We start from the raw sequence: 15,381 nt of genomic DNA, 5'->3' as shown, positions 1-15,381 counted from the left end.
CTTGAAAAACATTTATTTTGAAATAGACAGGAAGGGAAATATAACATTCGTGCATAAAATATTTTGTGTAGTTATTTAGGAAGGCGTACTCTTTTTCTTTATTGTGGAGTACGCGTCAAATGCAAGTAGAAAGGTAACAATAGTAACGTCACTAGAGTTGCCACGCGTAGGGATTAGACGGAGTCTAGAAGGAAGATGAGTTCGTCTCCTTCCTATGGGGATATCCGAAATTGCCTTAGGATTCTTCTTCTTTGTGGAGGATGGTACTCGGTTAGCTCTGCCAATGGGGTTATCGGAAAATGGATACTAAGTGAATTTCCTCACCCTATGAGTTTAACGATGGTGCAACTCCTTAGCATAACCCTTTACTCGCGGCCTCTCATGGTTTTACTTAATGTGAGGTCCTTTTCTGTAACTTGGAAGTATTATTTGAAACTAATTGTTCCACTTGCATTCGCCAAGTTTTTATTCAGGTAGAAAATTAATTTAGTTTAGATGTCAATCAAGAAGATGTCTTATGTTTTCTTAATCCATTTTTTTTTTGCATTTTACAGTGTAATGTCTCACATTAGTATATGGAAAGTTCCTGTATCCTATGCTCACACTGTGAAAGCTACTATGCCTTTCTTCACCGTTATAATAGCACGAATTTTGTTTGGTGAGAAACACGGATGGAAAGTGTATTTTAGTCTATTGCCCATTATTGGTGGAGTAGCTATTGCAACGCTGACTGAGGCTTCTTTCCATCCATTGGGCTTAATATGCGCATTGGTTGCTACTGCAGGATTCAGTCTCATTAACATTTATTCAAAACAAGTTCTTAAGGAATCTGGAGTTCATCAACTCAGACTTGTTCTTGTAATTGGGCAATTATCTCTTTTCATGTTTTTACCTTTTTGGTTCTACTATGATTTTTTCAGCATTTTGGCAGTATACTACGATGAAAATGTAAATTTTTCGTCTATTGCATTTTTGTTAGCTCTTGATGGTTTTTTCAATTGGCTTCAAAGTATTTTTGCCCTCAGTATTCTTAAATTAGTTGCGCCCTTAACATATGCTGTGGCAAATGTAACCAAAAGAATTTCTATTATTTCCATTTCACTTCTTATGTTGAAGAATCCAATCACAAGTACAAATCTCGGAGGGATGTTATTTGCGATATTTGGTGTATTTTTCTATAACAAAGCTAAATATGATGAAAACAGAGCAAAAGAAACATTACCCACACGTGGTTCAGGTCATCCGTCCATTAGACCTTTAAGCCATTCTCTATGGCAAGTCTACGATTCTGATGTAAATCAACTTAAATCAAGATCACATAAATTCATCTCGAATGGTTATCAACCCTTATAATGAAAGCCTTCTCTTGTGATAATTTATTTTTTCATTATATATTATATTTTTGTCTTCAAATTAAGTGTATTCATTTCATATTGGAGGGGCTCTTTAAATGAAATGAAATTACTTATTTCTATCCTTCCTCCAAATGAATTACTTTTATAGAATAAAAGTATTACGGGTGCTTTTCGAACAGAAGCATATGTTAAATAGACCATGTGAATCTGATAAGGTGTAAAAATATTCAATTTTTTCACTTCTATGTATAATTATTTAATCTAGAGCAAAACGAGTCTAATTATATTTAATGTATCCTTTTTTAAAGAAATTCTAGACAAATTATATGTATCATACCAATACATCTTATAATGGACTTGTTATAATCAATATATCTTCAAATTGTTTCTCTGTAATTATTATTAAACATCTATTTTATAGTAAAGTTGTTATGCTATTTATAAAGATAATATTTTATTTGTAATGAGAATGATTCTCAATTATTTTTACCCTCTTTAATGATAATATTTTTATTACGAATCACTTCTGTGACATTTAATTTAAACATGTATGAAAAAAACACATTTGGAATAAAATTATATATATGTGTAAGTAATTTTATGTGGGATCTTGGTTTTGTATGACAAGTTCGTGTTAGGTTGGTCATGAATAGGATCCTTTCCATTTTAATTTCTACAATTACAATTTACATCTATTACAATGTAAATTGATACCTATTAGGACAAGTGAGGGCCTAGTTTTCATATATTCAAATATTTTTCAAACAATATGTAAACTGTTTTTAAACATATTTCCATATATAATTATTTTGTATAAATAATTGACATTTATAAGATAATTGAATACTATATATTTTTTGAAAGGAATGAAAAAGTAAGCTGTGGACGTTTTCAATACTTTTTTTTTTTTTGGCTTCAACACTTGGAGCTAGTTTGACACGTAGCCTATATAATTTAACACAACATATATTTACTATTGTATAATTTTTTTTAGAGGTTCTAAAGACCTTTTTATTATTTTCCCAAGCGGCCTTTAAAAAAAGATCTTTATATTTCATCGATTGACTTATATCGATTTCTATTTTTCAAATGATTGAATTATTTTTATTGCTTATATGTATAGATAAATATATTTTTCTCAAAATAGAGAGTGGATTACATATGTATTCTTCGAAGAATTATCCTCAATTTCTATCCACAAAACTATTCTTATTATCTTTTTGAAAGTACTTTAAGTTGTACTTAAGTAGCCTAAATGAATCATCACAATACAATTGAGCAGTGCATAAATTTTATTTCAAAGGCCGTATCGGGGCGAATATATAGGGGGGAGTGAGGATAAATATTACAAAATCTTTTTTTTTAAGGTGTCATAAGTTTCACAATTTAAAAGATAATTCAAAGCCCGTGCAACATGACATAGATAGTTACCTATGTCAAATTATTTTTTATGTAGTGCAGTAATTAATAGCCATTTATTGGTGTTTTCGAAACTAGCCAAAAGTAGGGTACTTGATACACTAGGAGGAGACATGATACAACAGGAGAGAACATGTAAAAATTGTCATTTGTTATATTCAAGCATTTATTTTATTTTTTATTACAGTTTGTCAGCATAAAGTAAATACTTATAATTACATATATATGATAAACAAATAAAACATTTACAAAAATAGAGTATAGTTAATAATACAACTTGAGGATTCAATGAGAGAAAATTATTCTCTCCATAAATTGCCTAAAGATCCTGAGTTCTAAAGCAATGGATTATAGTAATTAGAAGCCAAATCATAATTCAAGAATTTGTAGTATGCATTTTTCGGAGAAAGATTTTATAAGTGATACAAATTCTTTTCGAAACCAAAGACGTGGACTTATCCAAGGAAGAAGACTCAAAATAAATGCTGTTCCAACAATATTTTCTGATGTTTCAGAAAGTTCCTGAAATACCGACTAAATTAGCTTCTTCAAATAATACGTAATGCCTTAAAACAATTTTTCAATTTATTTTATGTACATTAGAAATAAAAATAGTAATATATTATTTACTAGGAAATTTCAGAAACTTCACAAATACCATTAATATTTTTTTTACAGATGTGAACGAGATAAAAGTCGACTTAATAATCGAATTCGCCAATTTAAAAAAAAAGATGTAATCACAAAAATTAAGAATAGAGAAGCTGGATAGATCATGCTTTCCAGAAGGCATTCAGGAAATATCGAATGAAGAATACACAATTTATTTTGCTCTATATAAAGACGATCTTGTTTCTACCATTTTATATGGCTGGAAAGTGGAGAACGATTTTTCTTACTAGATTTTCGCCAATGGTTCCGCTTTATGTAACATCGAAGTGAACCATATTTGTTCCTCAAATATCTTGAGTCGTTTATTCGACATTTGCAACATTTTGGCTGATCTGAAGTCTAAATTGTGTGTTGGAATCGGAGTCGGCGACATTCAAAATAATGGAGTCGGAGTGGGGCATTTTATTTACTGACTCCGCAGCCCTGTTATATACCTAGTCCAGAGATATGACCTTATTCATATATTATATGAATTTTATACAATATATTTCTAGTAGAGCAGAATGCTCGTGGAATGAAGATATGAATGTAATTTAATTAAATTGAAGACAATAAAATGATTACTTTTATTCTTTTATCTTGAGCAATAATTGAAGGGTTCATAGAATTTACATTTTTGGTCATCTTACTAGAATCTTAGTGTTAAATAATTAAGATCGCTTTTTAAATAAGAACTTTTTTACCTATATTTACTAACTGATTGATCATATGATTTATAAAAAATATCTTGAAATTATATAAAGTATTATATATTTTGAAAAATTCTGGACCTATGAAGTGCATCCCCATCTTTTTAAATTTTACACCTAATTACCAAGTCTTTTACAACAGTTTTGTTACGAAGGATCATATATTTTTTTGAAATCAAATGTACCAATGTGAGGTAGTGATTATCGACACCTTCTGAAGTTTCCAGGGCATGTGTCGATAACTTTCCGAATATTTTATTCATATCGATATTCGTTAGGACTTCAATTATAAGTTTTTTGTAGACATCGATGCTGGAAAGTGAGCCACTGTATGTCCTAAATATCCTCTCGCAAAGGAAGAGAAGACGGAACATCGAGCCAGACGGCAATATTAAGCCTTTCTTTGTAGTGTTAGTGCAATAATCCTTATATGATATTAAATTTGAATTAGAGCAAGGAACATCCTCACTGTTAAACAGTGCTGACTTACAAATTCCACATTTCATATTTTTATGTACGGTGAAGACACAATATCCTGCAATATATGAAATTGTGGCGACACAAAATCTACAGTCAGACAATAAACATTCTTTCAGATGAAGTGACTTGCTAAGTGTATCTTCATCTTCATTAGCAATACAAAATGTGTCTCAAAGATTTTTTGTAAAAACATAATACGATGATACTAAAATAATCAATTTTTTTAGGAAAATATTTATTTTGATGATTCTCTCATGAATATACTACGACTAATAAAAAACGATGTGTAACAATTTTAACCCTCTTTTATAATTTTGGTTTGTTCTCGTAAATGCATGTGCACCCGCATACGAATATAGCTACTAATAAGGAAATTAACTATGTCATGGCATTTATGAATTTCTGCAGACAACTTTAAATTTCCAATAGCTACTTCGTTAATAGATTTTTCAATTTTTGTCATCTTTTTTTAAATCTTTGATCATTGATCTAAAAAGGATTTTCACGTTTGAAAATTCATCCGGAAAAATTTAGAGCATTCAACTAGGTCATTTGAAAACTTAATTTTGTAAGGATATCAGACTGTCCCAATAACTTGTCGACTTTTCTTCATCAATATAGAATGAATTGCATTCATCACAATGAGAATGACTGAAATGTTTTACGTAAATAATAACCATCCAAATAAGTGAAGGAATTCGGAAGGGTTGATGTTGTCCACGGGATAAGTATCTTAGAAACACGATTATGCAAATTCAGGGGCAATTTTTGAAATTGGGGAGGAACCTAAAGCCTCCCCCCCTGCAAACGCCCCTGATATTAATATTCATGTATATGTGAATTAACCACTCTAAAAAGTACACAACTATTATTTATTTCCCTTTTACGGAGTAATAATTTAATTTATCTTGTACTCAATGAAACACATTCTCACGCTTTTTGTTTTTTATTTTTGTCTGTAATTTTTCTTATGGATTCAAAGTACTTCACTTTGTGTGGAAATTTGAGTTAAATTATACATAATATGTTTAGCGTTACTGGTTGCAATCAAGGTTATTAGTATTTCTATTAATCTTGGCTGCAATATATTTTTTCAAGGTCGCCTACATTTCGGGGCTTAGTTAAAAAAACACTATTTATTTTTATAAAAAATACACCAATCATATGTACAAAGGTTCAATCATTTATATTTATAAAATGATTGAAATATTTCAAAGAAATATTACGGTCAATTAAAGGGAAATTTCAGGGATGAACGAAATACCCGAGATTGTTAACTGTAGTTTAAAAACTCTGTTTTACCTATCTGACTTAATTTGGCCTAATATTGTCTTAGAAATATAATTTCTTTATTCTATAAATGTGGCGGTTAATTTTGGCTACTTCAAGTAAAATTAGCGGTGCCTCCAAAGGATTAATCAGAATCATTTGTTCATTAAAATTAATTATAATTTGTTGGAAAATGTATTTTATATTCAATTTTGAGAAAAATTATTCTAGCTTCCCTTTGGATTAACGTGCTACCAATATGCAAAATATGTTGGTCATAAGTTATATATAATAGATTATAAACATTAATTATGACTTAATTAATGTATATTTACATATGGGATTAAGAGAAGATCGATATGATTGAATCACAACGGACATAACTATTCTACTTCTGTGAAAATAAAATATTGTAATTGTTAGCTATTAGTCGGCTATTGCCTATTAGTGTTTTGAACTTGAGCTTGATTAATTTTTTTAATGATTCCCATAAATATTTTAGAAACATAAAAACCTTTAGCGCGCCAGATATACATGAAAGTGTTCAAAGTAGAATGCTTTTTTTTTTTTTTTTCTATATTCAATTTAATTTAGCAATCTCATTTGGAGTATCCAGCTTTTTTATCAGAAAAAACAACAACTATAGAGCTTCATTTAACGAGCGCGCTAGTGTATGTATGTATACTGTACAAGGCTGGTACTACCTTGGAACATCGAACGGAACGAAAATAATGGCTGAACGATGAACGCTGAACGAAAAAATGCCAAAATAGCGGAACGCTTACAAGGCTGGTACTTGTGTTAGAGCAACAATTTTCAAGGTTTTTTTTAGTTCCATAGGAGAATGTGTTTGATTTTTATATTTGTACTTGGGCAAATATATTCTCAACACAGTCTTGAATAAATCTAGATTGCAATACGAAAGAAAAACTTGCTTGAGATAATAAGAAGTTGGGCACCTCAATTTAGCATTTGGTAGAAAGTATCATTTCTATTTGTACTAGCTTCCAAGTACTTTCATTTTTGTTTCCGATTCCTATAGAACTAACTAATTTGCAAAAATTTTGCAAGAAAATCCCGACCGAATCAAACTTTTTTGTTGGTCTTACTTAGCGATGTTCCTAAGTTTTTTGATGTCATTAAATGAAACTTGCTATCAAACCAAGCAGGCGTTAAATAAGATCCCGAATGATCGAATTTATGAAACAAAAATCTTATTGCACTTCCAGTTGTATGACTGAGAAGGCCTGAAGAAAATTAAACCTTCATCTTTTCAAAATTTCCAAGATTAATAATACTCTTTGGAGAAAGACAAGGCTGGAATTTGAGCTCCCGATCTCTTTGGAATAACATTAAATCTTGGAACGCTATAATACTATCGTAGATGAGGGGGTTTATAAGTAAAGGCTATGTATGTCGCCAGTGTGATATCTCGTCCATTAGTAAGATGCTTATGTAACATAAAAAGATCCTTCAAGGAAGAGACGGGATTAAGAATTATATTCAGGATTTTATTCCCATTTATTAAATTCCAAACTCCTTCTAAACCTTGATTTCAAGAACCTATACCTGATGTTATGCGGGTGACTATCAACCTGGACTTATGAACAGCAATTGTAATTTCCTTAAAAGCCAGGGTAACATCTTTTTTATTGAAACTCGATCCAGTGAAATGGAAGGTAACAACCTGCTTTCAATGAGTTTTGGCGTGTTTTTGGAGGAAAATATGATATAATAATATTTAAGCCAATATCTAAGGCAGATAAAGGTAGTGGACCAAATGTTATTAGTGGAAAGACCTGGCAAAAAAAAAAAAAAAAAAAAAAAAAAAAAAAAAAAAAAAAAAAAAAAAAAAAAAAAGCTCCTCATCTCCTTGTTTTTGGAAAAATTGATGGAAAAATTGAGACAGTTACCAAAGCCTTTTACTAGAGAGAGAATAGACATGTTTCCAAAAAAGCGTAACGGCACCGATTTCAGCCATTGGAGGGCAATAACAATATTAAATGTTGCATATATAATTCTAGCAGGCTCTAACAGATTCAGCTTATTTTGAACACAAAGCTTGGTATTGAGCCAAAGGGTTTTTTTTAAAAGGAAGGAGAATATAAGATATTTCATGGAATATCCAAGTTACAATTGAAGCATTGACTGAAAAAGGATCTTGTATAACCTTGATCTCCATTGACTTTTCCAATGCTTTTGACTCTATAAAACATAGATATGGCATAAGAGAAGGAAAAAAAAATCTTCTAGATAAGTAATTTAATTCAATAAGAGCTATATTATATAACGGAAAATCGACCGTCACGTTAAGCAATCTTGAAGGAAAGGAGATCAAAATAATTAGCAGTAAGCGTCAGGCTGTCCCGTGTCTCCTCTCATTTTCAATGCCTCTCTTAACGAACTTACAGAAATTTATTGAAGTGTTTCAATATTTTTGGTTCAGAACTGGTCTCAAAATAAATAATAATAAGACTTCCATTGGGTTCATGGATGCCATAGGAAAAGTCGTAGGTGGGGTCTGATTTACTAATGAAGGAGCTTCAATATTCGGATTAGAAGTGAAAAAAGGAGTTTCCGGGAAAAATTGGTACAAATTGCATGGACAAAATGCATGATTGGAGCGATTTGAACCTCCATAAATGCATTAACCTTTACAATACCCAGGAAGTTCCTTTAATTGGATATAAAGCGGCATCAAATCCAAAATTGTGGAATTAATTTTAAATGAAGAATAGTCCTGACTAGAAAAACTTTTCCGCCATAGATTCAATAAGAGCTATATTATATAACGGATATCAAATGATATCTGCTTCTGCTCTCAAATGACCGAAGAAGTACTTAGGAGATGACCTAGTTTTGTTGGAAAAAGTTGGGACAAAAATTGATAAAAATATATTAATTGATTTCATAAAAAGTCGAGATGCTGAATGGAAATGACATATATCTTCAAAAGGAGGCCTTCAACGGATTTTGTTTGGTACAATTTTTTCAAACAATCATATTATTTGTTTATTAGAATCATTAGCTATAGCAGGGAGAATTATGTGTAGAGGTTCTCGAGTTCCACAGTGGATATCATCAACAAAAATTATAAAAGGAAGCCCTTCTTCAAACAACGGGAAGGTGCAAGACTTTTGGAGTGGCAAGCATTGGAGAAAAATACTATCTTTGTCCATGACGCCTTCTTAGACAATAGTTTATCATTGGGAAAGTTTTATATCCGTTAATGAGATGCGTCAAGTGGTACAAAGCTCCTGCACCTTGGCCAGTGAAATAAAAAGGAATCTATATTAGCCAAACCAGTAAAGGTGCCCAAAGAATATATAAGGGTACTAAAAACTCCCGGAAATTTGGACCAAACGAATACTAAGATCCACGTGTGGAATCTTGAATGGTTACGACTTCATTACAGATTTCGGCAGGATGCATTTAATTGTATGATATGTGCAAAGTCTGCTGGAAGATGTATGATTCGGGCAGCCACACATTCGCTGAGTGCTTTGAAATAATTAGACTATTTATATCTCTAAATATTAAGAGTCTAATAAATACAAATTCAAGTTACCTATCAGCCATTATTCGTTTGGACTACCTATGAGAAGGAACTTGCCTCCAAAAAGCAAGTCACTTTACTTTGGACTCTTAAATTCTAAGACATATATTGCCAAAAAACTAACTTTGAAAGAGCCGATCAGAGTAAATTTTTTAGAACGATTTAATAGATGCCACAGCAAGGTACTTTGTTTTTAGTATCAAAATATTGAGAGTCTATGGACAGTTATGATCATTTTCCTCTGACATAGTGAGGTTCAGACTCTCTGAATAAGAACGAGATCTGAAAATTTTTAAGCATATTGCTAGTAATTTTGGAAAGCATCATCGTCCTTCAAATAGTTTGTAGCTTTGGAAAAATTTTTATTACCGTAATTTTTATTATAACTTTCAACGTTTTCTGAGTATTTGTGTCCACTTTTTAAATATGTTGCTGATGTTATTTTTAAAAAAATCTGTTATGGATTTTTTTTCATTTTTTTTAATGAATACTTCATACTTTTATAGAATTTCTAAAATTGAGACAGATATTTATTTAATTATTAATTGACTATTTATTGTAAAGTATGTAATGGGTAAAAAAAAAGACCAAGTCTAAAAAAATAATAAAAAACAACTAACATATTTTGCTAAGAACCTTAACACATTTTTCTGATCCCTATTAATTAGTACTCAATATAAGCTTTGTGACTGATATCTTATTTAGACTTATTTTATTTCATAAGTTTATTGTAGAAAAAAACTCTATTTTTGTATTTTCTTTAATTTGTTACAACTATCTCATTTTCATACATTTTTTACCTTCCCTTTTTTCCGTTGAGATTTCTTCAATTCATTAGCATAAGTAACGAAAAATGTTATTATTTAATATTACATGGTTGAAGATTTGACCCTGGTTTCACTGCCAAATGTGTGAAGAAATATTTAAGGTAGAAAATAAGCATTGAGAATTGTTTAATAAGTATTTTCTAAGGTAAATATGTCCTTTGATTATGATTTTTAAGTTTCAATACTGTATTTTGTGTCGTTTAGCCGATAAATTTGAACTTTTAAACAATTCCTACCCAAAATGACTGTTTCTGCGTGACAAAAATGCTAAAATCCCAATTAGATATACCTATAGAATGTACAATGTACATTTTAAAAGACCATTCTTTATATTAAAATGATAGATAGTAGGGAGAAATTTAAAATAAAACTGTTTGTTCAGTTGTTTCTTCCATAACTTTTGGGCAATGGTCGTTTAAAAAATATGACTGAAGTAACAAACGGGAAACGACAATTTACACTTTTTGATGAACTCTTGGATTTAGGAACTGATAAGTAATACCTACAGGTTTGATTTAGCTATCATTTTATTGGAAATTTAATAAGCTTTAAATTGATATAGTATACTATTTCTTGTATAGAACATTAAAACATGTATAAAAATATTATCCCTACCCCATAATTTTATTGACGTGTGAAAAATATATAGTCTGTCATTAAAATGAATTGCACATAAAAACGTTAGGAGCCATATACATGAAAATTTAATATTTTTTACCTGAAATATTATTTTTTAGGCTGGTGTGTTTAATTTTATTTTACCAGGTATAGTATTTCCGATTTTTTTTTACGATTTACGCATTATAAAATTTTAGGCAAAATTTTGAATTAAGTGACCGCGTTAAAAAGTAGGAATAAGCAATATTAGCGAAAAGTTAATCGATTATGCCTAAGATATACTTCATTATGAAAAAGATACCCAATATGAGTCAAACTGCTTAATATTTATTATTTTTTTTTACAAAGCAACAGAAACTCAATTTTTAGCAGAATATCTATGTTTTGGAACGCATGATATTTTTTGCAATCACATGTTTGTTGTCATAAGAGCTTATTGATGATTAACCAGAAAGTATGTTTTTGGGGAGGAAACTTTTCTTATAAGGAATATTCCAAGATTATAGATAGATCCTAATGTTTAACCTTTGGCTACTTTTTGTAGTAGAGAAGACAAGCTGGACATATGATATATTACTGCATCCTTAGAGTAGTACCATCAAACAACTTCAATCTGTACCCATTGGCTTCAAAACTTCGAACCTGACTTTGGATAAGTAATGTTAATATTAAATATAAAGTACTATAAAAAATATGTAGCCTACAAGTTAAAACATGCAACATGTAATTGATTTCATGTGTATTAATTTATTAACAATTATGACTGTATCCCTTTAATATAATTATAAAAACTCTACTTGTATTCATTTAATGTGACTGAGATGAAAGCTATAATATATATCTGTAGGTATTTTAAGGAAATAAAGAATTCCAATATTATAAAAATTATTACTAGAGTAGGAACAATGATTGAAATATTAAGTTTCCTGTTTAATTTTGAGTAGCAAAATTCAACGCAAGAAAACCCACAACTCAGGATCTTGTAGAATGCCTGGAGAATATGGTCAGCTTGACGAGAAGGAAAGAAAAATCGAGGCATCGATAGTTTCTATATTAAAAGTTGAATCAAACTCATCTTGTGGAGAAGAACATAATAGAGGACGTCCTCCATTACTAGACAAAACTATGACTTCAAGGACATTAAGCAAGAGAAAGAGAGACATAAGAGCCTAGAAAAGAAGTGCAGAAAAAGTTTCAAAGGCAAGAGCGAAATCAGTGAAGCTATAATGGAATAAGGGTAACAACGATGCAGATGGTGATGAGGATTTTCAACCATTGGAAATTGAAACCAGATATGTTACACCTAAAAAGCAATCTTCATCAAGAAGTACATCATTAGTACGAATAAAATATGAAAATATCAGAAAAAACTATGTTTAGGCTTAAAGCTCAGCTGGTTTTAAAGTTGCTTGTAAAAAATTTAGATCGTGTAATCGTATTTATAACAACTTTATCTCACTTTTATAAAATGCATATTGAGCTACAAAGTACTAGAAACTATGAACTCCTTGAAAAGCTGACAAAAAACAAATCAGATAAAGAGCAGAGCACATATTTCAATTACTACGTAGTCTCAGTGAATGTGTAAAGAAAGAAAAATTCACATCTCGAAAAATTGTGTTCTGACAAGTTGATAGAGATAATTTTAGATGATACTGGGATCGTAATTGGGGATAATATATTACCTAAAACAATAAAAGTTTCGATAACAGCTGCAGAACTTGTCCAATCATCCCTCTCTAGATCAAGAGGGTATGAGGAACAGAGTAAAGCGGGAATATGCTTTTTAATTTCAGGTTCCAAAAAGGCTGGATTAGAGAATGTTCCAGGTCAAGATACATTTAAGTAAGATACGGGATATGTAGAGTCTACATTGTAAACCAAATGTTACGTATATCGATTTTGAGATCATTTCCACATAAAACTAAATACATTCCGGGATAAAACATTTAAAACATCAGCTTCAAGAAGTTTCCAATACATTGTACTTGGTGTAGGTATGCTGATTGAAAGAAATACATCTCATTAGTAATTCTAACATTGATGTCCGAGTACAATTTTCACAAAATTTTATGTAGTTTTGTACAAAATTTTGCAGTTTATTATGTTCAATTACTGAGAGAGTTTGTAGGCCTCACTAAGTCTTGTTTTAATATTTACAGTGCCAAGAAGAGACAGTGAAATCTCATTATCAATTTGCTTCTTTGACTTTCCATGTTTTTGTTTTTTTTCTTTCATTTTGTATATATTTGTAAAGCGGTCTTTTGACCTTGTTGAATCAACTCCAAACAGCAAAATATCACGTTCTTCACTTCACAACCACAGAGCCATTGTTTCTTTTGATACCATTCCAAATTGAAGGTACAAATATACTTCTTGTTGTTGTTAATTCCTGGCCGAGATATATACAATTCTGGTAAAAGACAACCAAGTCTTTTAATAGTTACTTTCTCATGCAGAGACAACTGCACAAAATTATGTTCTTGAGCTATTTTTTTTTCTGATGGCCTAGACCTAATGCAATTTCAAACTGTTTATGGGATTCTGAAAAATAACAACAATTATCATGTTATATGAAGTTTCTATGAATAAAAAATACACAATTAGAGCTTTAATTGTACCTCTAAACCAATAAACAATAATTAAGCTTTGGCGAATTGCAAAACAGTGATAAATTATTTTCATCAACAACAACGAGGCAGACACTTTGGGATTTGCAGTACTCTCCCTTCTCTTGTCCTCACGGTTTGGCTATCACATACATTTAAAATCGGAACAGTTTTATACACTGCTACAGATATTGTTAGCTTTATTTGTTGTAGAAATGAGAGGATGTGCAATAATTGTAAATTTAAGGACTATTTACTATTAGTCCAACTTTAATATGTTCATGTATAACAATATATATTAACAAAAATGTGTACATAAAAATAAATAGGAGGTGCTGCAGTTCCACAGTGCTATTGATAAGCCACCACTGATTAGCAAACGATTATTGGCTTTGAAAGATACTTTAAGTTTGAGTGAACTAATGCAATAGGCCATGAGTAGTGATGTAAATCGTCTGTATTTTTTTGCTGCTCTGTTTTGTTTTTGAAATCGGTAGTTTGAAGAGTGAATATTCTTTTCCTCAGCTGGTGTCTTTATTATTTAGCTCTTGATTAGTGAACTTTATTTTCTACTACGTTCAATTATATTCAAAACCTAATTGAGCATTCGTGAGTGGCCATAATAGACAAGGAGTAACCTTTAGTTATAATTATAAGTCCTTGTTGGACTCAGTGTAGAATTGAGGATCGACATTGGAGTATTTTCCCCCAATATCCTTGTTTATTGCCTTCTCCTCCTCCTCCCTTGTCACAGTTGAGTGAAACTGATCTAATGAAACGTCATGAAAGCTAAGCTGCTCTCCTGCAAAACATTTTTTAAATTGTCATGGTTACCATGTTGATTTTCGGTTTCTTTTTTTAACATACCCAAAATACACACGTTTTGCACCATTAGGCATGGATGTTGTTTACTTAATAGTTGTTTGTTTTTTGGGATTGATATCGGAAAAAATATGATGATAATGTTGACTATTTGCTAAAACACTCCCTCCATAAAAATGGTAATACTTGATAAATACAAAATGGAACAAAAATCATTGGAGAGGCACATTTTTTTAGATCTTTTTTTAAAATTATTCATTGAATATTTTCTATTATATAAGCTTTGATATTCCACATCATTATGTATTATGAATAATTTATAAGGATCTAAAGAATAGTATCGTTTTTCATTATTTTTCAGTCTAAAAATGGAAATGTATCGAGTTAAGAATAAGATACAGAATCAATAAAAACAATTTTACACAAGTTTTATTATTCCTACATTTAATTTGTCGATTCTTTTAAGGGTAAAATATTACTCTGAACGATAATAGTCCCGTATTCACAGGTCAACCTTTAATTTTCATCAGAAATAATTTTGGGTGTATCTTATAGTATTTTTGACATTAATTCCAAATATTTCTTTATATTTATTTTAGCACGTAAAGTTTTTAAGATGAAGCTAATTTTGTTTTTATAAGTTTGCTTATTTATTTGTAGTAAAGCAATAATTTTGATAAAGCCTCATTATATTTAGACAATATTTAAAAAAAAAAATTATAATAATTGATCTATGACTCAAAATTTGTACACAAACTATAATTGCCAAACGTCGAACGAGATGAAGAAGACCAAAAATGTCTCGGACTAATAAGTTCCAGCGCAAAATAGCCTACTTTTTTCCTCCGAATATCTCTTATGACCTAAAGGCCAATATGCTACTTTCTACTATTTTGTCAATGAATAAAAGGGGACGAAGAGATAAACGAGTTAGACATGGTCTGATAAAATATTCATTGAATTTAAAACCTGACATTCTATGTTTGCGAGATGTTAGGACTCATGTGTTTTTTCTACACTTCTAGCGTCTATTCAGAGAATTTATGGAAGGGAAGGCCTAATTAT

At 30.5% G+C, this 15,381-nt stretch overlaps 1 protein-coding gene across 1 annotated transcript; it reads left to right on the top strand.

Annotated features, from left to right (window-relative positions):
• The first annotated feature begins 90 nt into the window (after positions 1 to 90).
• LOC121120091 (solute carrier family 35 member E1 homolog) lies at positions 91 to 1,951 on the top strand. Its single transcript, XM_040714931.2, has 2 exons — positions 91 to 473; positions 555 to 1,951. The coding sequence occupies exons 1-2, from the start codon at positions 196 to 198 to the stop codon at positions 1,351 to 1,353; spliced, it is 1,077 nt and encodes a 358-aa protein (XP_040570865.1). The 5' UTR covers positions 91 to 195; the 3' UTR covers positions 1,354 to 1,951.
• Positions 1,952 to 15,381: the final 13,430 nt, after the last annotated feature.

This window comes from Lepeophtheirus salmonis, chromosome 1, assembly GCF_016086655.4.
Source record: "Lepeophtheirus salmonis chromosome 1, UVic_Lsal_1.4, whole genome shotgun sequence".
NCBI classification, from domain to species: domain Eukaryota; kingdom Metazoa; phylum Arthropoda; class Copepoda; order Siphonostomatoida; family Caligidae; genus Lepeophtheirus; species Lepeophtheirus salmonis.
The sequence above is the reverse complement of the archived record's forward strand: the minus strand, read 5'-3'. Positions and strand labels throughout refer to the sequence as shown.